At 46.3% G+C, this 22134-nt stretch overlaps 1 protein-coding gene across 3 annotated transcripts in view; it reads left to right on the forward strand.

The window, feature by feature from the left end:
- SPTBN1 (spectrin beta, non-erythrocytic 1) overlaps positions 1–22134 on the forward strand; it is a 115959-nt gene that overhangs the window by 66392 nt on the left and 27433 nt on the right. For all 3 annotated transcript variants that reach the window (XM_064709680.1, XM_064709679.1, XM_064709678.1), the window contains exons 3-17: positions 1950–2101; positions 6429–6602; positions 7202–7293; positions 7666–7746; positions 8438–8553; positions 9401–9513; positions 10114–10301; positions 11593–11710; positions 12951–13109; positions 13716–14018; positions 14786–14939; positions 15753–16623; positions 16762–16896; positions 17483–18239; positions 18457–18659. In XM_064709680.1, the coding sequence (XP_064565750.1) occupies positions 1950–2101; positions 6429–6602; positions 7202–7293; positions 7666–7746; positions 8438–8553; positions 9401–9513; positions 10114–10301; positions 11593–11710; positions 12951–13109; positions 13716–14018; positions 14786–14939; positions 15753–16623; positions 16762–16896; positions 17483–18239; positions 18457–18659 (3616 nt within the window). The remainder of the gene's footprint in view (positions 1–1949; positions 2102–6428; positions 6603–7201; positions 7294–7665; positions 7747–8437; positions 8554–9400; positions 9514–10113; positions 10302–11592; positions 11711–12950; positions 13110–13715; positions 14019–14785; positions 14940–15752; positions 16624–16761; positions 16897–17482; positions 18240–18456; positions 18660–22134) is intronic.

The raw sequence follows: 22134 nt of genomic DNA on the forward strand, positions 1-22134 counted from the left end.
TACTAAAGCCACATGGATGTTCTTTTCCCATTCTTTACTTTCACTGTGATCCCAAATTGGGAGAATTATTGACAACCATTTTTTACCAAATATTTTTTTAATGGTTGGCTTTAAGATGGTATTTGATAGCTCTTTTTGTTTTATATGATATTTGTACATCCAACTCTATTTTCTTGGTCCTGTACATTGGCATTTCTCTTTGGAATGAATGTAAGCACAGGGATCACTGAATGTTGTGCTTCTGTGTAGACACTACAGTGATTAAATAAACAAACTTGCTGAGCTGTTCTGGGGCTTGTATGAGCTGGTGAGAGGAGACAATTTCTGATGGAATTTTCTTTAAAAAGCACCAACTATTGCAAGGTTTCTCTTCTGTGACTCATTTCAAAAAAATACTTCAAGTAAAGGCATGGATTACTAGACAAGTAGACATGCAGATACAGCATTCCCAGGCACTTGCTATAAATAGTTCATAAAAAGTATATTTAAAGCTAAAGACACTGGCTGCAGTTCCTGCTGATCTCCTGTTCTCTTACTCCATCACAGGGATCCTCTGCTCCATACAGAGTAAGGGCAAACACAAAAATGCAAACTGTCAGTTCACCCAAAGCACGTTGTTTTGTCACTAACCCCAGCTTTGACGTTTTTCCAAGCCACATTTGTAATTTCACACCTTGACAGGTAGGTAAAAGCTGTTAAAAATTGGGGCAGTTTCAGGGCAGTAGATTACAGAAATAAGTGGGAGGAACTGAAATCTTAGGGTGGGGTTTGTGCAGTTGTGCAAACCACCACCCAGTGCAGGTCTGCTCTCTCTCCCACTCACCACCATTCTGTTATCAGATTTCTCTTCTTACTGTCCTTTCTTATTTCACTTGGTCCCCAGCTTTCTGTCCCCTTCACTCTCAGCATCTTTGTCATCCCACATCACCAGGATCAGAATTTTGCTGCTGTCCCCAAGGTCCTGGAGGCAGTGAGTGGTTATGAACGTGCTGGGACCATGCCAGGAAAGGAGCTCATCCTTCCTTTGGGAGAACAGCATCCACCAAAACCCTGGGCAGCCACATCTGGAATGTTCTCCGTGTTTTAAGCAACATTCTTGGAGCTTTCAGAGCTGGGGGTGCTGCAGTTTAGGATTAATCTGTCTTCATGTCCTGTTTCTGTACATGCCAACATCTTTACAGAGGAATCCTGTCTGCCTGGGAAAGCAGAGCCTCCATTCATCTGTGGCTTCCAGAGGCCGAGTCAGAGCACCTGTGTTTTGACAAATTTGGTCTGTAGTATTTCCCAGCTCACTGAAATGACTTTTGGCTAGCAAGGCTTCATCCAAAGCCCTTGGCAAGAGAATGTAACCACAGGGATGTATAATGTTTTCTGTCTGAGAGCTCTGGGCTTGGCAGATAGGAGCTGGGTAGGAGTTTGTGAATTAATGTGGACTGCAGTGAGCCTGTGCAGTGAGAGAGCTCTCACAGCCAATGTTTTCCTCTATAAACTGTTGTGAAAGACTCTGGGAAGGGAAGGTGGAAAGAATCTATTTTTCTATGGCTTGATATAAATGCTTGTCTACCTCAGGCATGCAGTTATGGAAAAATTTGTGTTGACATTGTGTAAATACAGTTACAAATGTTGAATCTGCAAATAAATATTGCCATGAGAAGGGAAAAAAGTCTGTGGGAAGCTTTGGTCTCTGCTCTCTATCATATTTGTCTTAATCCAAAAGGACTGGTGGTATTTTGGGGCATCTGTTACAGATTTGTGTGTGTTCCAGAGCAGGTGAACTCAGCAGGTGAAGAATGGTGGGTTTTCAATGAAAAGCCCTAATTTCATCAGTGGTTCTCCCAAAAACACAAGCCATACCTTTGATTTCATCTTAAAGGATTGAGCATCCCATTTTCACACAGAAACATGAGCTGTGATTTATTTTGAGTGACATTCTGTTGCTTTCCCCACAGATGAACGTGAGGCAGTTCAGAAGAAGACCTTCACCAAGTGGGTGAATTCCCACTTGGCGCGTGTGTCCTGCCGGATTACAGACCTGTACACCGACCTGCGAGATGGGAGGATGCTCATCAAGCTCCTGGAGGTGCTTTCAGGAGAGAGACTTGTAAGTGCTTACCAGTATCCATTGGGGGAGTTGGGTTGGGTTTGGGTGGGGTTTTGTGAATCCTTGTCTCAACTGCAGTGTAGGAAATCTGGGTGCTGAGGGTTCAGCACTGAAAATGTCTTTTTATACATTAAAGAAAAAAAAAACCGAGCTCTATTGCTTCAGCTGGATCCAGACACCACTAAAATGCCTTCCTAGTGGCTTCAGTGGGGATCAAAGGAAGTCTTCTTCAAAGGTTCCTTGCTGGTACCATGCTGAGTGCTTCCAGCAGCATGTTCCCTGCTCCCAAATCTGACAGGCACAGAGTACAAAATGTTCCTGAGCCCCTTGGATCCCTTGGTGGTGGTGAGTTAGATGTGCTGGGACACCTGGGCCCTGTGGGCAATGGCCCATTTCTGTGCTAACAAAGCCTGCAGTGATGCAGGTGTGCAGGCCTGGCACATCCCTGCTCCCTTCCCAGAGCACACCAGGGCTGTGCAGGACATGCAGGACAGCAGCTGGAGAGCAGCTGGAGGTGTGTTCATCACACCCCACTGCTGAGGAATGTCCCTGAGTGTGCTTGATTTTACTCAGATAAGGTTTGGGCTTTCTTTGGTAAGGGGAGTATCTAAAATCAATATAAATAAATGGGTCAAATTCTTTCTTTGGGTGTGCTGAGCACCCCCTTTGGTACCAGCACAAGGAGTGGTGAGTAAAAAGTCCTTGTAGTGGAAAATGCTGCTGCACAAGAGGAGAATTGGGTGCCAGGAAATGGCTGGGTATCAGCTTCTCCTTCAGTTCCTTAAATGATGGCGATGCTCTTAACTGCCTAATTTGGAGCAATCTTTTCAAAGAAATACCAGTCTTTAGCTAAGACCCAAGGCTGCAGGGGGCTGGGTAATCACTTGTCATCAAGCTCTCCTATTAGTGGAGCTCTGTGACTTAAGACTCTGGTTAATGAGTGGAACATATGGCCCAGTGTAGTGTGTGTAGTGTGTGTGTGGGGAGGCAGGAGAGGAGCTGCCTGAGTGCATCTGGGAGGGTGAGGGAGCTGGGATGTGCACACAAGTGCCTCTGTGGGTGGGGTAACAAATCCTGGTGTTCACCAGCTGCAGTTTGCTCTGAGCCCCTCTCTGACCCTGCCAGACCACTCACCTCAGCCTCAGCCACGTGTTGGGTTTGATGTGCTCACTGCAGGTGGCAGGTATTCCTCACACAGGGATAGCTGAGACCAACATGCCCCTTTGTTTGAGGGCTGAGACACCAACTGTGTCAGCTCTGGTTAATTCTGCCTGTCTGCCTGTCAAGATTTGACTTTCAGCAGCAAATAGGAAGCTCAGAGCAGTCCCATGACTGTGGTTGCACCGTTCATTTCCATATTTCACTCCAGGTTTTGGAAAATGCAAACAGGGCTGTGGCAGCTGTGGGGTGGGGAGAGGACAGGAGCCTCCTGGAGCTGCACTTGCATCATTGTGTCTGGCACTGGCAGCTGTCTGCACCACCACACATTCTTTTTGTAGCTTCCTTATCTGAGGCTGGAGGACAGCAGGCTCTGTTTGAACAGTGCATTCCACCACACCTTCTTCTGCAAACAAGAGTAAACGCAATGCACTAAACCTTGGGACAATTACACACACCAAAAGTATTCCAGGAGAATCTTACACACACTAAAAATATTCCAGGAGGACTGCCATGCTGATGTTCTTCAGGTTTTGGAATTTATTTTAGTCAGTATTAGGTAGGTTCTGACATCTCCATGGCACCCCAGAGAAATTTGAAGGCAGATCTTATGCAGAAGGCTTAAAATCGAGACAAGAAACATCAAATGGTAAGAAAGCAGAAGCTAGCATAGGTGAGTATCCCATAAACATGGTGTATTTAGTGGTGCAGTGGAACAAACAGAAGTTGTTTCCTCTCTTTTGAAACTGGGATTCAGATTCTGGAGCCTGTGGAGCAGAGTCCAGGATTTTGGATGCCAGTCAGGGAAGCAGGGCTGCTCTTTGCCCTCTCACTTTGATTGCACAAACCCTGCATTTTCCAAAACTTACTGTGATTTTTGTTGGTGAAAACCCACAGTCCTTGGAGGTGTGTTGGAGAAACTCAGAATGAGAACAACCAATAACAGCAACACCTCCATCTTCCTGACCTTGCCCAGTTTGATTCCTAATCCTGGTCTTTAGTCCAGGCCTTACAGCATAATGTCCTCTGCACAGCAGTGTTTGGAAGGAAACTGATAGCATGCAATGCTCTCACTGAGCACAGTGGGAAAGAATCCAGCCAGCATGAAAGGACAGTTGTAATTTGGTTTGCACACACTGTTAACCAGCTTCCCCCAAACAGAAAAATAAAGCTGGGAATTGTCTTTGTCCTAAGATTAAGCATTTAGGTCAGTTTCTTCCCTAACCAAATTAAGGATTAGTAAATTCCTTGCAGTTCCTGGATGCTCAAAGGTCAAACCACTTAAGCACATTCTCTGTGGTGAATTCTGTCATATTTTCACTTGGAAAAGAGGAAGGGTTTTCATGTAGAACCAGTTTTCCTGTAACCTGTATGTGTAGACTCTGGGTTTGGTACTTGCTTTCCCTCCACTCAGTGTCTGGATCTGTGTTAGCCCAATAAATGTGCAAGGTATGTCTCACTGTGCCTCATCCTGGGGCTATGCAGGGGAGTGTGGCAAGCACAGCCACACCTTGCACAAACCAGACTCAGACACCTCTTCCTCTACATAAAACATCTCTGGTGAATGCTTTTGGCTCTGTAACCATGGCACTGGAGCTGCTGAGAGCACAAAATGAGATGAGCTTTCTGAATCCTTTCCTGCTGAGTTTGAGGCAATAGGGGTGGTGCAGGTGCTGCTTCAGGCAGTGGGAAGGGCTGTGTTAAGGCAGAGGGGACAGGCTGGGGTCTGCCAGTGCTGCTGAGAAGTGGCCACAGTGACAGTGATTGCTGAGCCTTGGGAACATCCCTGTGCAGGTGAGCAGCCTGGGAAGCTGCTCCAGGTGTGGCCATGGGCTGAGAGGAGCCGTGGGCTGGAGCTGGGGGTGCAGCTGGGCCTCTGCCTTCCCTCCTGCCCCAGAGCTGCCTCCTCCCTGGCATTTGTTTTGCAAGGTTCAGCCAAGCCTTAGGTCCAGCTTTCTACATCCCTAATGATTGATGGTGCCAGCTAAAGGCTGATCCCAGATTGTCCCTGCTGGCTGAGGAATCTCTGGGAGGCTGCAGCCAGCCATGCAGCTCTCTTCTGCTTCTTCTGCTCCACTGTGGCTCTTTGCGCTGGCAGCGTTTGGGATGGATGGAGTGTGCACAGGCTGCAATTTGGGCCTCTTTGGAGGGCCTTTTATACTCCAAAGCAGAAGGAGTCTCCTGGAAATTCTCCTCCTTGCTGTGAGCTGTGGGTTGATCCTGCACCATTCCTCAGCCTCGGGAGGAGAACAGACCCAGGCTGGCTGAGGCTGAAGCCGGTGGCCTCAGGGTTTGTGTGTCCCAAAGGGCATCTTCCTGCATGGCTTCCCTCTCCTCCATCCCCTGTGGCACAGGCTGTGTCTCCAGGGACTGTACCATGGCACTGGCTGAAACTCTTCACCTTGAATGCAGGCTGGGGCAAGGATATTGCCTGAGCTATTTCCATGGCCACTTAATTACATTCACTGCAGAAAACAAGGAAATTATGGCAATTAGTTGTTTGGCTGAGTAGCTTTGGTGACATCCCAGTGCACACTGAATAGGCTATTCAGCTGTAATCCTCATCTGCACAACAAAGTTCCCTTAATTCTATTCAGTTTATAGCAGAATTCTGCATGCTGATAACACATTCATTGCATTTTTGCAGTTGTACTGGGCCTTCATATGACTGTGTTATGTTGGTGTAGCTGATTTTTTAATTAGTATTTTTTTCCTATGAAGAAAAATTTCTAATCAATCTCTGTTACTTTCTTACTCTTTATCCGATTTTCTGACCAAAGAAAAGCAATGCCACTTCCTTCTGGAGGAGATTTACTGACTAGCTCACAGCTCAAATCTGAGCTTGTGAGTGAATATCCTGGAGAAGGAAACATGAGGGAAGTAAGCAGGAAAAATCCTTTGAAAGGCAAATGAAACTGGGGCCATGTGTCCAGCTCAGGTCCAGGTTATTGGTTTTTCCACCATGGGTTTGGCACCTGCTTCCATTATCCTGGTGAAAATGGGCTGGAAGATGCAAGGAGTGGGTTTGTCCCTGGAATTTGAGGAACAATTGCAATGTTGCTGCCTGGGAGTGGCGATGCCCCAGCCAGGACTGAGGAGTTTACAAGCTCTGATTTCCCCCCTCCCATCTACAATAATAAATGTTTTTATTCTTCCTTTTACCTTCCAGCCTAAACCAACCAAAGGAAGGATGCGCATCCATTGCCTGGAGAACGTGGACAAAGCCCTGCAGTTCCTGAAGGAGCAGCGAGTGCACCTGGAGAACATGGGATCTCATGATATTGTGGATGGGAATCACAGGCTGACACTTGGCCTCATTTGGACCATTATCCTGAGATTCCAGGTACAGTTGTGTGCACACACAGATACATGGATGAGCTTCCCATGCCTGTTTGTCACAGGCTTCACTGTGCATTTTCGGAGCAGAGGGCTCCCAGGTGCTCCCATCTGATGGGAGGGAGAAGAGAACCTGTCAGGATAAATCAGTGTCTGTGGTGCTGCTGACCTGTGGTGGGAGTTTCCTGTGAGGAAATTCATATGGCTTTCTTTAAAAATCACTAATAAATGTGAAGCTCCAGTCTCCACACTAGATCCAGGAGAAAATGCTGCCCTGAGCTTCTGTCCTTCTCCATGCTGGTTATCTATAACCTTGGCACTGACATGGATTTAGTGTACCCACAGGAATTATTTTAGTGTCCCAGCTAAGGCTTGAGACTTCTTGTTTTCCAGCAAATTCCAGATTGGCCTTTGCCCTCAGGCTGGAAAGTACTTTTGCAGAAAGAATAATACATCCATATGATAAATATATAACTCATAACAAATAGTACAGTAATAAACATTTAATAGCATTAATTTTGGTGTTTCTCAGCATTCCTTTCACCTTTTCCAAAAAGGCAATGTGTTTTCTGAGAGAAATATTGAAATCTTTTATGTTACTTATAGATCCAAGATATCAGCGTTGAAACTGAGGACAACAAAGAGAAGAAATCTGCTAAAGATGCTCTGCTTTTGTGGTGCCAGATGAAAACAGCTGGGTCAGTGTGGAATAAGTCATTATCTCTAAAGCTCTTACAGCATTTTGAGTTTTTGTTGAAATAATTTTAAATGGGCAAACATATATCTTGTTAAGTGAATTTAGAGAGAGGGAATTCAAGACAAATGAGTTGATGTTTACAAGCCAGAAAAGTCTGAATTTATGATGTTAATTCTAGGTGCTAAACACACCAATCTGACAATCCGTGAATATATGTAGTAATATACTGACTCTTTTTCACCCTATTCTGAACAAATAATGACAATTTCAAGATTAACTTAATGTCTTCCTGCTCTGGCTTTTGGTGCCAGAGTGTGCAGAGCTGCACTGGGGGTGCTGTGCTGATTGCACTCTCCTTGTTTTTGTTCTGCAGGTACCCCAATGTCAACATCCACAACTTTACAACAAGCTGGAGGGATGGGATGGCGTTCAATGCACTGATCCATAAGCACAGGTACGTGTGGTTTAATCTCTGCCCTGGTTTGGAGCTACCTGGGAGTTTGATTTTAAAATTCTGTGAAGAGCAGGAAGTTGAGGAGTTGCTGAGAGTTTTAGAGCAACTTGCCTTGATTTGAGCTTTACAGCTCATTGTGAGCTTGGCTGGGCAGCAGCTTCTCACACCACAAGTCAAAACAGGCTGTGTTTGGTTTCAAGGGCATAAATTACACCTGTGATTATTTGGGTTTGGTTTGGCTCTTGTACCTCAGTGAGTAACCCATGCCCAGGTCTGGAATTGGGGGGCAGGAGTAGGGAAGCACACCCAGAGCAGCTGGAGGGAAAGGAAATCCCTGCCCAAGGGTGGCCAGATGTGGTGCCAGGCTGCCATGGCTGGGGATGCTGCTCAGGTGGAGTTAATCCAGATGGATTGCACGCTTCCATGGGCATGAGGAGAGACCCATGACCACAGCTTTGTTCTTCTCTTCTCCAGGGCCACCTTCCCTGCTGTCAGGCCCCTCCCTCTTTCTCCCATGGCCAGGTCCTGCTGTGCCATGTGCTGGGCATTGCTTCATTCCTTTAACACTGCTAGGAAATGCACAGGGCACGTGAAACCTGGGCTGGGTTTTCTAAGGGTTGGAGATTTTAGTTCATTTGAGGGTGGCTGCACTGTGCTTTGGGAAATCTAAAGAATTTTCCATCTTGTCTAGGCCTGATCTGATTGATTTTGACAAGCTGAAGAAATCAAATGCACACTACAATCTGCAGAATGCTTTTAACCTTGCAGAGCAGCACCTTGGTCTTACCAAGCTCCTGGACCCTGAGGGTAAGAATTCCAGCAGTTTCAGCACTTAAGGGCTCTTTTCTCCCACCCCTCCATGTCAGAGCACATCTCTGTGACAGCTTTTTGTGTCCAGGAGCAGCTGGATGCTGCTGACTCACCTGGTGATACAGGCAGAGAGGGAGGGAGAGAATGTGAAATTTCTCCAGCAGCAAACTGAGCAGCAGTAGCACAAGAGCCCTTAATCCTGTGTTTATTTGCTGCCATCTGACAAGCTTGTTGGCCTGGCCATGTGTCCATAAAGTCATTCCAGTCAGAGGCTTCCTTCTGAGAAGGAAGAGTAGCAGAGGAGCAGGGAAGCTTCAGCCTGTGCCTCTGTGGGAATGTGTGTGCTCCCAGTGCTGGGGCAAGAGCCTTTTGTGTCACAGGGCAGGAGTGATGTGTTTGGGCAAGTTTCTTCTTGCTTATGTTCCAGTGCCTCAGAATTGCTGAGAAATATTTTGTTTTCTACCTGTATCTCTCAGATTCACCTGGAGAGACATAAGTTTGAATTCCTCTCTCCAAATGCTGACACAACACTGGAGTTGTCAATTAACAGTAGTTCTGTCAACTCACACACACCTCACAGGAGTTATTTGGCTGTGCACAAGCTGTGGCAAAGTCTGCAACTTGACTGCAAAGCCCAAAGGCCCCAAGCTTTAGCCCCAGTCCACACTACTGCCAGAACCAGTGCAAAGCTGCTCAGTTCATTTTTTATAGGGATGCCAACCTTAGGGGCTGAACTGCACTGAGCCCATCTCTGCCTCCCAAATGTATCCTTGGTGCACTCTGAGCTCTGTTGGTGTAGCCCTGCAGCTTCAGCGTGCTGAGATAACTCTTGTTTGGTTTGCAGATATCAGTGTTGATCACCCTGATGAAAAGTCAATCATCACCTATGTGGTGACATATTACCACTACTTCTCCAAGATGAAAGCTTTGGCTGTCGAAGGAAAACGTATTGGAAAGGTCTGTCAGTTTAAATTAAAAAATTGTTACAAAGCAGGCAAAATATTTCTGATTTTCTTTTTCCTCTTGGGTGTTAATTTTTAAAGAGTCCACTCTCTGGTAGTTTTGATTTTTTTGCTTTTGAACATGTTTTGAATGTTAAATATTCCCATGTGACTATAAGGAGTAGTTAATTTCCAGCTGCCTCACATTAGAAAACACTTGGCTGGTGTTTTATTTTTGCTTGTTCATTTTGCATCATTGCTACTTTTCCTTTCTCATTAACTGCTCCTCACCCTCTGGGCCCTCTGTCTCCTCTGGAAAAGTCCCTAATTTAAAACATGTGCAGTCATTCTCTGTCCTTTGGCAACACTGCCCCGGTCCTTACAGCTGGCAGACTGAGCATGAATCCTTGTTGAGCCTCAGCTCTGCCCCCCTATTGCTGTGGGATTTGGGGAATTTAGTGCTGCAAAATGCCAAGCTCTCATTTCTCAGGGATCCCGGCAGTGAGTACTCTGATTCACAGCTCAAGTCTCCCAGCAGTTTCTTTTATGTGGCTTGTTGGATTTAAATGACTGAAGAGCACTGCCCTTGTGACTCATGTGTGTTGTGCTGCTGCAGGTGCTTGACAATGCCATTGAAACAGAGAAAATGATAGAAAAATACGAGTCCCTGGCTTCTGACCTGCTGGAGTGGATTGAGCAAACCATTATCATCCTCAACAATCGCAAATTCGCCAACTCCCTGGTTGGGGTGCAGCAGCAGCTGCAGGCGTTCAACACTTACCGCACAGTGGAGAAACCACCCAAGTGAGTTTAATCCCAGCTTAACACAACAGTCACTGGTCTTGTTGGCTTAGTCACTCATTGATTTCTTTAAAAAACAAACACATCCAAGTAATTTTAGTTGTGGCTTAATTTATTTTCCTGAGCGAGCCCAGCTCTCATATTCCTGGTTGGTGCTCATTGATGTTACTTGGGGCCCGTTTGCTTTGTGCTGTTCAGTGTGCAGATAACAACAACAGCAGAGAGAAAAGTGTGTCTCCCACAGGATCTGGGAGTCCTGGAAGCTGTCCCTGCCCTGGGATGCCTGTCTTATCATATGAGTGGTAATAGCATACTGTGGTAGTACAGTAATGTCACCACTCGTGCTTTTAATAGCACTGGATAATACCAAAATGCTGCTATTAAAAGATCCCTACTGCTTATCCAACATGAAGAGGAAACGTGTCTGGCTTTGTCAAACAGCTCTACTTGCTCAAACTGATACAAGCAAAATGGGGCAACTTATTTCTGGAAAGTCTCTTTTAGGATTGTGATATCAAATCTGTTTATTATTTTTGTCTAATTCGAGTTCTAATGAATAATAATCACGACCTGAAACATTACACAGGATCCAGACTTCTTCTAAAATTGCAGACTATTCCCTAATGCCCATGGAGTTTGTTTATTTCCCAGGCATACAGCACAGGGAAAACAGTGGGAAGAGTTTACTGACTGCAGAGGGCTTTAAATAAAACTTCCATTTCTTGTGCTGATGGAGTGAACGAGGACAGTGCACGTACTAGAATGAAAAAAAAGCCTTTTCCTGTCCCCCAGGGGTTTAAATCCAAACACTCAGACAGCTGACTTCTGTGAAGTTGCTTTTGCTGTCTGCCCCAACTGGCTCCAGGGGAAGTGTGGGCTATTTCCATTGCTCCCAGCTTCTACACAAGATGGAGGTGTTTATGTGAATGCACCATTCACCATGTCAACATTTTAAACAAGTGCTTTATTATAGTTTATTGTAGTGAACTATGCTCAGTGTTTTATAGAAGTGCCTCCCTGTGAGGGTGGTGAGGCCCTGGCACAGGTTACCCAGAGAAGCTGTGGCTGCCCCATCCCTGGAAGTGTTCCAGAGCGGGTGGGACAGGGTTGGGAGCAACCTGGGATAGTGGAAGGTGTCCCTGCCCTGACAGAGGGTGTAACTGGATGGGCTTTAAGGTCCTTTCCAACCCAAACCATTCTGTCAGTCCATGATTCTATGATTATACCTTAGCAATGTATACCTTAGTAATAAAAGTTTGATTGTAACTCAATTCTCTTGCAAAATTTTGTTTAGATTTACAGAAAAAGGCAACCTGGAAGTGCTGCTTTTTACCATCCAAAGCAAAATGAGAGCCAACAATCAGAAAGTGTACATGCCAAGGGAGGGCAAACTCATCTCTGACATTAACAAGGTAAACTGAGCAGCTCCTCCCCTGTGACTCAGGATATTGCTGCTGTTTTCTCTCAGCAACATTTGATCTCCAGCCTTGAAGTGGGGGCTGTAAGGGATGGGTGAGGTGGGGTGACCTTTTCCTGTCACCTAAGTAGCTCAGACTTACTACCCTGAGCCAGGCCTGGGGTGTCCTCAGCATCTGTAGGAGCTTCTGCTCCAGGGGCTGCCAGCTCTGCCCTGCCCCTCGTGGTCCTGGCTGTGGGACAGAAGTGACAGAAGGCAGCAGCAGTAGGTGCTGTGCCCTCCCCTTCACCTCCCAGTGCCCTGCCTGGCCATTGTGGATCCCTCTGGGGTCCTGCAGCCTGTTCTCTGCAGCTGCAGCTGCCAGGGCAGGGCTGGGCACAGCACTCAGGGATAGCAAACAGCTCCAGCCTGGCAGCTTTCTCCTTTGTGTTTGATCATGCTTGGCAGTCCCAGAGCAGCTGTTGTGGGTGTCTGTGGCCTCATCCCAGGGAGCAGCAAACTGCTCAGCTCTCCTGGTTGCAGGAGGAATGCCCAAAATAGTCGTGTTTCACATCTGTTTGGATTTAGATTGAGTTTGTGTTTAATTGAGGGGTTTTTGTTGTCTGTAAGATCTGAGAGGTGATTAGCTGACTTCCAACATGCTTCTAAGACTGCTGATTTTTGTAATATTATCAGCATGCATATGAATCACTTCTGGCTTGGGGAGAATAAAGGACTTATAAGCAGAAGTAGCCAAATTCTGCAGCTGTTTTCTTTTCCAAAGTGTGATAAAGAACAACAGTGTATGTTGATTTTGGAGGTGAGAGGCCATGAATCTCTAATTCCTATTTCCTAAAGGAGGAAGATAGAATCTGCATGTTTAGGAGTAGCACTCAGGAGATTTTATTTTTTTAAATAAACACTTTCTTACACATTCAAGCCAGGTGGTTTCCTTAGGCTTTATTGGGAAGAGGGGTAAGAAAGGACAAGAGAAAATGAATCTGGGATAAACAACTTGCTCAGAAAATGACTGATTAATTGAGAACAGATTTTAAGTCATGTGTTTATATTAGCAAACAAGGTGTAGGGCCAGCCAGTGCAAACTGGATTTATGGGCTTATAAATAATTGAACCAGTTTGGTGAAAGTTGCCTGTGGTGACTTCAGCCCTGATTTCATGCAAAGGAGATGGGATTTATCATAATCTTGTAAGAATGTGTTGTTTAGAAGCCATGTGTTTTTCCTCCACATCTTCAGGCCTGGGAAAGACTGGAAAAAGCTGAACATGAAAGAGAACTGGCACTGCGAAATGAGCTCATCAGACAAGAGAAACTGGAACAACTTGCACGGAGATTCGATCGCAAGGCAGCTATGAGAGAAACTTGGCTGAGTGAAAATCAACGTCTCGTTTCTCAGGTGCTGCTCTCAGAAATTGTCTGGGTGACTAAAATGGTTCCCATGAGTAATTACAGGATGCAGTTCTTGCAAGGGGAACGTTTTCTTCCCTGGGCCTCATATTTTACTACATTAATGTATGTGTGTATTTATTTATTGTATTTAGTTACTCTGTGTGTGTATGTACTGTACATTCTCTCTTTTATACATTTGGGATTCCCTTCCTTGAACTGACCAGCCTGTGGTCAGGAGAATTTGATGAGGAAATAATTACCCACAGTCAATATTTTCTTTATCTGAATATTTTGGTGAGTTCAGTGAAATTAGCCCAGGAGTTAATTTTATTGTTTAATATTAGAGATGATAATATTAGATCAGCCCCAGACTAATCCTGATGGCCATGTGATTCTTCCCCCAAAGGCAGTGAATAATATCTCTGATTTTATCAGTGGTTCTTTATTATCAGAGGCATCTCTTATTTTATTTAAAGAAGACTCTTGGGAGCATTTTGAGATCCCAGATTTGCTAACAAGCTTGTTTTGCCGAGTCAGAACTGACAGCAGAGATTGAGTAGCGAGACTTTTGTCCTCAGCAGCCATTCCTGAAGAAGTGCCTCTGTCTTTGCAGGACAATTTTGGCTTTGACCTCCCAGCAGTGGAGGCTGCCACCAAGAAGCACGAGGCCATCGAGACGGACATCGCGGCCTACGAGGAGCGCGTGCAGGCCGTGGTGGCCGTGGCGAAGGAGCTCGAGACCGAAAACTACCACGACATCAAACGCATCACTGCAAGGAAGGACAATGTCATCCGCCTGTGGGAGTATCTCCTGGAGCTGCTCCGGGCACGCAGACAGCGCCTCGAGATGAACCTTGGGCTGCAGAAGATTTTCCAGGAAATGCTGTACATTATGGACTGGATGGACGAGATGAAGGTGGGTGGAAGTCCTTTGAGAATGTAGACAAATATTGCTCAGAGGTGTACGTGTCCCTTTCTCTCAAGATTCATTTTGCCCCTCTGGTTTAGTAGACAGACTCAGAAGATCCACATTCAAGAGCACTGAACAAATTCCTTATGATTTCTTAGCAATAAAGATTAAAACCACGTTAAGGAAAAAGAACAAATTCACTCCTATAAAAAGCTACTTTGCAGCTTCATGTTTGTCCCATAGAGCCCAGAAGTTTTGGTCACAGTGCTTGAGTAAAGATGACAGATTTGGTAAAAGGGAATTAAATAATCTCTCTCCATCATGACTTACATGGGGAGCAAGTCACCTCTTCACCTCTCTGCTTTAAAAAGCTTGAATTTCTTCCTGTCTGTTCTCCTGGGATCTGGGAAGGGAAAGGACCATGACTTGTCCATCAGCCAGCAGAACTTGGAAGCTGTTGGAGGAAAGAAACAGCTCAGCAGGAGCTCACAGCACCTGGGCTGAGTCCTGCTGAGCTAACTCAGCCTCTCAGCATCCCATACTGCAAGTTCATTAAAGAGCAGTCAAGTTCTTCATGGTTGCCAGTGATTTCTAAACTGCTGGCTCAAATTTGTATCAGCCATGTCTCTACATTTGAAATTTCTGTCCTTCTGGGCTTGGAGTTCCTCTGACCTAATGTACCAACAGAGAACAGTGCCTGGAGTCCCAAAGAAGCAAATGGCTTATGGCCTTCAGCTGAAGCCTGTTTTACTTGTCTTCCTCATTTTCTTCAGGTGCTTTTACTGTCCCAAGACTACGGCAAACATTTGTTGGGAGTTGAGGACCTGCTGCAGAAACACGCTCTGGTGGAAGCTGACATTGCTATTCAGGCTGAGAGAGTGAGAGGGGTCAATGCCTCTGCTCAGAAGTTTGCCACTGATGGAGAAGGTAACCAGCACCCAACATATCCCTTTAATTACCTATGAGGTTATCTGTGAGACTCATTAATTCTGCAAGATAGGTTAGCTAAACTCCCCACCAGAATGAGAGAATCCAGCTCCATTGTTCCTTCTGTACTCAGCCTTTCAATGATTCATTTGTCCAGGAGCCTGCTCAGGAATTGAGTGTGGCATTCTGCCTTGCATGGGATGTCACACTCCTCACCAGCAGCTGCTGTGACTTTGTAGAGGTCACCACAGTTCCCCATGCTGTGTTCCTAATGCAAACATTTTCACAGATTGTTGGACTCAGTCTGATGGTGTCCTGATTTGTCCTAAAAGGAAGCAATTCCCTAGAACCCAGCACTGCTAAGAGAGTAAATGGCGTCCATTTTGTGCTGTTGTGTATAAATCTAAATTCAGTGAATTTTGTCTCACTGGAAACAGTCATGAACATCTTTCCTTTTGGGGTTTTTTTTTGTCTTTTGGAAAGAATAGTATTTTCTGATCTGTGTTATTGTGTGGTGGAGCTTGAACACTTCCCACTCACTTTCCTTAGACTAACCATGGATTCTTTCACGTAAACCTTGTAGCTGGCACACGCAGGAATGCAGAGCTCTGTGAATTCAGAGGAATTCACGCAGGAATTCAGAGCTCTGTGAATTCAGAGGAATTCATGCAGGAATGCAGAGCTCTGTGAATTCAGAGGAATTCATGCAGGAATTCAGAGCTCTGTGAATTCAGAGGAATTCACAGCTCCCCCTGAGCTGTGGGGGTGGCAGTGAGCCAGCCCAGGTGTAACCCACACTCTCTGTCCCGGCAGGTTACAAGCCCTGTGACCCACAGGTGATCCGGGACCGCGTGGCTCACATGGAGTTCTGCTACCAGGAGCTCTGCCAGCTCGCGGCCGAGCGCCGCGCGCGCCTCGAGGAGTCCCGGCGCCTCTGGAAATTCTTCTGGGAAATGGCTGAAGAGGAGGGCTGGATCAGGGAGAAGGAGCAGATCCTGTCATCTGATGACTACGGGAAGGACCTCACCAGTGTCGTCCGACTCTTGAGTAAGCACAAGGCGTTTGAGGATGAGATGAGCGGCCGCAGCGGCCACTTTCAGCAGGCGATAAAAGAAGGTGAAGACATGATCGCGGAAGAGCATTTTGGGTCTGAGAAGATCAGAGAAAGAATTAAGGATATCCGGGAGCAGTGGGCTAACCTGGAGCAGTTATCTGCCATTAGGAAGAAGAGGCTGGAGGAAGCCTCTCTCCTTCACCAGTTCCAGGCTGATGCTGACGATATCGATGCGTGGATGTTGGACATCCTCAAGATTGTCTCCAGCAACGATGTTGGCCATGATGAATATTCCACTCAGTCCTTGGTCAAGAAGCACAAAGATGTGGCTGAGGAGATTGCCAGCTACCGGCCCACCATCGACTCCCTTCACGAGCAGGCCAAGGCCCTGCCGCAGGAGCACGCGGAGTCTCCGGATGTGCAAGGCAGGTTGTCCGGAATCGAGGAGAGGTACAAAGAGGTTGCTGAGCTGACCCGGCTGCGTAAACAGGCCCTGCAGGATACCCTGGCTCTCTATAAGATGTTCAGCGAGGCAGATGCTTGTGAGCTTTGGATCGACGAAAAGGAGAAGTGGCTGAATAACATGCAGATCCCAGAGAAGCTGGAGGACCTGGAAGTGATCCAGCACAGGTGAGAACGCCTTTACCAGGAAGTTTGGGGAATACTGGGTGGAAGTGTTTTAACCCAGCTACCTTTCTCAGCTTGCCTGTGGCTCAGATTCTCTAATGCCTAGGGGATCTTGTGTTTGTTTGTTTTCCCCCACTCCAGGTTTGAAAGCTTGGAGCCAGAAATGAACAACCAGGCATCCCGTGTGGCCGTGGTGAACCAGATTGCCAGGCAGCTGATGCACAGTGGCCACCCTGGGGAGAAGATCAAAGCACAGCAAGATAAACTCAACACAAGGTAAGTGAAAGCCTCGTGCTCAGGAACATCACACCAGCTGGAACAAGTGTGGTGGGGTCATTTGATCTTCTTAAGTAGGCTTTTTTAAGATATTCTGATGCTGTTACCTGAAGAATCTTTAAGGCTTCAAAAGGAAAGAGTTGTGCCTTTCAAATACTTGATTATCAGGTAGAGTTTTGCTCTTGACTTAAACGGGCCCTGAGTGTGTCAGCACCTTGATTTGAGTGCTGGAAATTGACTGTAATAATTACTACGATAAAAAAGAAATCAATATATTTTTGTGTAAACTCCCGCATTTTTTAGCTTCAGAATGAACCAAGGGAGTGTGAAAAGTTGGTGTAACTGCCAATTTTTCTCTTGAGGAAAAATTATACTCAGAGTGCTGGTACTTGTCACATTCTAATACACACCATATCTGGGTTAATGATTGCTTTGCTAGAAATACTGATGGTGTGGGAAGGACTGAGGAAACCCTGAGTAGCTGGGTTTACCAAGCTGCTGAGAGCAGCTGCTCACTCAGCAATGCTGCCACATCCTTTTCCCACAAATCTCAATTTCTCTGCTCTCCTCTCCTCGCACATTTCAGGTGGAGCCAGTTCAGAGAACTGGTAGATAGGAAGAAGGATGCTCTGCTCTCTGCTCTGAGTATCCAGAACTACCATCTTGAATGTAATGAAACCAAATCCTGGATCAGGGAAAAGACCAAAGTGATTGAGTCCACACAAGACCTGGGTAACGACCTGGCCGGAGTGATGGCCTTGCAGAGGAAGCTGACGGGCATGGAACGGGACCTGGTGGCCATCGAAGCCAAGCTCAGTGACCTGCAGAAGGAGGCAGAGAAGCTGGAATCAGAGCATCCTGACCAGGCACAAGCCATCCTCTCCCGGCTTGCAGAGATCAACGACGTGTGGGAAGAAATGAAGACCACCCTGAAGAACCGGGAAGAGTCCCTGGGAGAGGCCAGCAAGCTGCAGCAGTTCCTGAGAGATCTGGATGACTTCCAGTCCTGGCTCTCCAGAACACAGACTGCTATTGCCTCCGAAGACATGCCCAACACCCTGACAGAGGCTGAGAAGCTGCTCACTCAGCACGAGAATATCAAGAACGAAATCAACAACTACGAGGAAGATTATCAGAAGATGAGGGACATGGGTGAGATGGTGACACAAGGACAAACTGACGCTCAGTACATGTTCCTGCGCCAGCGCCTGCAGGCTTTGGACACCGGATGGAATGAGCTTCACAAAATGTGGGAGAACAGGCAAAATCTCCTTTCCCAGTCTCATGCCTACCAGCTGTTCCTCAGAGATACCAAGCAAGCAGAAGCTTTCCTTAATAACCAGGCAAGTGGTCAAGATATACCTGACTTCATTTCTGCAGGTTGGCACTGTGTGCTGCAAGCAATTAACAGACCAAGTCTATTGGCAGGAGAGCCACAAGCAGACAAATTGTCCTTTCCTAACTTTATTTTACTTCAAACTGTTCTTGGGAGGTGTCTGTTGTTGGAGCAGCAGCATAGCCTGAGTGTAACAGTTTTCTCTCTGATTTCTTTAATTCCAGGAGTATGTTCTGGCGCACACGGAGATGCCAACCACCTTGGAAGGAGCAGAAGCTGCTATTAAAAAGCAGGAGGATTTCATGACCACCATGGATGCCAATGAAGAAAAGATCAATGCAGTTGTGGAGACGGGCAGGAGGCTTGTTAGTGATGGGAACATTAACTCTGATAAAATCCAGGAGAAAGTGGACTCAATTGATGACAGGTAAGGGCAGAATGATGGTACAATGTAGCTGTTCCTCCTTTAATTCTGTTCTCTGAGAGATGCCCTTTTAGCAGGATTCAAAGGCAAAGTAACAGCTTAGGAAATGTCTGTTCCAGACTGTTTTCTTTGTCTCGTGGAAAAATAGGAACTGTCATGTTTCAAGAATGCACCAGGCTAGTCTTAGTTAAACAATACCTTTCCCACTTTCTAGAGGCTTGGTAGGTAATGAGCTCCCTACCCCGAATTTGGTTGTTTGAGCGTTGCCTTGTAATTCTTGGAGTTTGAGCAGACCTGATGCTCTGGTGGGAGCTGCAGCAGTTGGCTGTGTCTGGTTCCACAAGTCTCAGTTTCCTTGCTGCCCCCGAGCTGGTGTAATTACAATAACTTATTCCTGTCCTTCTCTGGAGAAGGAATGTGGCTCTTCAAGGGTGTAATTGGCATTACATGCACCCCACCCACTCGACTTTGATCACCTCTTCCAGCTTGTCTGGCCCCTCTGAGATCAGATTAGGCAGCGCTGGTACAAGTGTGTCTTTCATCCCAGAACAAGTCCTTTGCTTTCTCTCTCTGGCTGAGGCACGGATGCTGTAGAACATTAAAAGTTTCTTTTTCTTTGAAACCCAAATGTTCAGTTTTGATGGCTGTTGTTCTTTCTGCCTTTGGTTTGGATAACAGTGGAGTCTTTCAAGGCATTGTGAGTGTCAGAACACAGCAGTGAGCTGTGAAATGTCACTGATGACCCTCCCATCAGACTTCATTCTCCCACAGCTGGTAAACTCAGCTGTGCAATGCAAACCAGATCAGCTTCTCCTGGTGCCTTCATCTCCAAGGAGAAACTGAACTGAAGTAGTTCAGAAGATGTTGTACCTTTCCTGTTTGGGCAGAGGTGTCCCACTGTGTGTGCACCCATGCATCCTGGCTTCAGGAAAGGCAGCTCCTGTTCCCAGAGCTCGCTGAGGGCCTCTGACAGCTGAACCCCCAGGGTACCCCATGTTGCCATTTTCTCTCTCTCACCAGCTAGCTCTAGATCCCAGAGAGGATCTGCAAAGGCCAGGAAGAGGAGATTATATGAAAACAATCAAGAGGACAACTAGGACAGTGATTTTCCTTATTTACCCTCTCTAAGTGCCCTCTAATCTAAGTTTTCCCATCCACTTAGGAAAGCAGGAGAGTTTGATCCCAGCCTTCTGGTCAGGTGTCCTCTTTCTGCAGCTTTTGGTGTGAAAGGAAAGCATCCAAGGATATCATAGCAAATGGCCAGCTGGAGTGGGACACAGCTTCACCCATGTCCTGTGTGCTCTGCAGAGGCTCTGGTGGCTGTCACCCCAGTGCAGCTGCTCCTCTGTGCCCCGTTGTCCCTGCTGTCCTGCCTGGGGGACGTGTGCTGGAGCTCCTGCTGGAGCTGAGCATTTCCTCAATCCCAGAGCTATTTCTGCCGAGCGCTGCAAAACCCATCCGGAGCTGCTGTCCAGGAAATCCGTGTGGCTGCTCCCCGGGCCCGGGGCTGATAAGCCTCCAGAACAAAGCCCTGGGGCTGCCTGCGCTGGGAGGGGCAGCAAAGGAAGCCTCTTTGCTTGCACAAAACGTGGCTCTCCCAGCCGAGCTCCACCTGGATGTCTGACAAAGGACCAAAACAAACAAGCACAAATATGTGCAGTGGCTCCACACTTCCCATAGGGAGCTCTTTGTAGTTTCTGGTATTGTTCAGAGTGGGTTTTGCAGTGGTGCTTTTGAGCTGTTCCTAAGGAGACCCCACTGGCCCTGCCCTGGGATGGTTCCTGTCTCAACAGGGATGGCACAAGGGGGAGGAAAGTGCAGTAGGAAAGGAACACTTCAGCACAACCTTTCAGTGCAGTTCACAAGCAAGAATGAAGGAGCATAAGGACGTGGAGTAAGGGTAAGGGAAGGAGAAGATGGGTTTGCATCAAGCTGTCACCAGCTAACTTTTCCAGCTGGGAAAGAAGCTGCTCTCCCTGTGCAGCTCTCCCTGCTTGGGTGACTTCTGCTGCTCTGAAGCATTTTCTCCTCCATTTTCTCTTGGAAGAGTGTTGGGGTGCTGCCCCTCTCCATGTGCCTGCTCATGGCCTCTGATTCTGCAAGGGAGATTTAGTCTAAGGACAGTGGCAGATCTGGCACAAGTTGTGATCTGAGCCTGTTTTACATCAACTTTTGTATTTGTGCAACTTTCTGCTCAACAGAGAACAGAAGTAAGTTTTGTTCTTGCCCATTCAGAAGGGAGAGTGCCTTGTTTGCTGGAGCAATGAAAGAAGCTCAAACTGCCTTTCATATATCTCAGGATTCCTAGCAGTCAGCTGCATTCACACTGTGTGTAAGATTTATTATTTCTGCACAGGCTTGGAAACCCACAGGCTTACAGTTAAACCACAAGTGGTTTTGTCAGTTTTCAGCACTGTCAGCATTCTCAGGGGCCTCTGGGAGTCAACCTGAGGACACTGGGCAAATTCTGGATTAATTTGTGTCAGACACCTCCTTGTGCTGAACAGATCTTACACTTATAGTGTAATTCCTATGTGTGATACAGAACTCAATAATTGGAGTCTGCAGAGCAAACTATTCTTCCAAAAACTGTTCTAGCAAATTAGTAAGAAGCAGTCATTGACAACCTTAAGTGTGAATTCTTTAAAAGAATTTAGGGATATCTGAACCCCTTGGGTTATTGACATTTAGGTACAGCTAGTCTGGAGCAGGAGAACAGACTAAATAACTTCTTAGAATCCTTTATTCCCATTAAAAACTCAGTGATGAAAACACAGGAATTCCTGTCTGTTCCAGCAGTGCCCATCCTCAAAATGCTTCTACTTTGTTATGGTTCAGCCCTGTTCTTCAGGGAAAACTCATTGTCCAGTCTCACTCCAGGTCACCTTGAACAAAACAACCTTGTACAGTTACACAGCTCTAAGCACCAAAGATCATATTTGTTATGCTATGGCATCATCTGTTTGATATCCCTGCATGGTTTCCTGCAAAGTCCTTCTAGTCAGTATTTCCAACACTCCATGGGAAATATTTTTTATTAGTTTTTTAAAATTTGGATTTTTTCAACATAAGAACTTCTGTACTTATCTTAAATCTGTTCAAGCGCCCTGAAAATTCTCCTTTAAACTTCCTAACTCGTGTCCTCTCCAGAGTACATGAATCTGTAATGTAATCTAGCCTTAAATCTCTGAAATCAGCCTGATAAAATCACCCAAGCAGTTCTTTGCTTCATTTCAACAACCTGAGTAATGCAGAGTGTTTGCCCAGGCATATAAAAGCCAGCCAAGAAAGAGTGGAGTCAAACCCCGGGATGTTTGCCTCATTAGAGAGGTTTTTCCTAAGGCACAGTTTGTGTCTTTTCCTTTGTGTTCCTCTCAAAACTTCAGCCTCACCTGGGCTTGGACTCCAGGCTGTTGCTTTGATGGTTCCACGTGTCTTCCTTGCCATGCAATCCATAAATCTTTTTCCTGACTGCACC

The sequence above is a fragment of the Zonotrichia leucophrys genome, chromosome 3 (genome assembly GCF_028769735.1).
Source record: "Zonotrichia leucophrys gambelii isolate GWCS_2022_RI chromosome 3, RI_Zleu_2.0, whole genome shotgun sequence".
In the NCBI taxonomy this organism is placed as follows: domain Eukaryota; kingdom Metazoa; phylum Chordata; class Aves; order Passeriformes; family Passerellidae; genus Zonotrichia; species Zonotrichia leucophrys.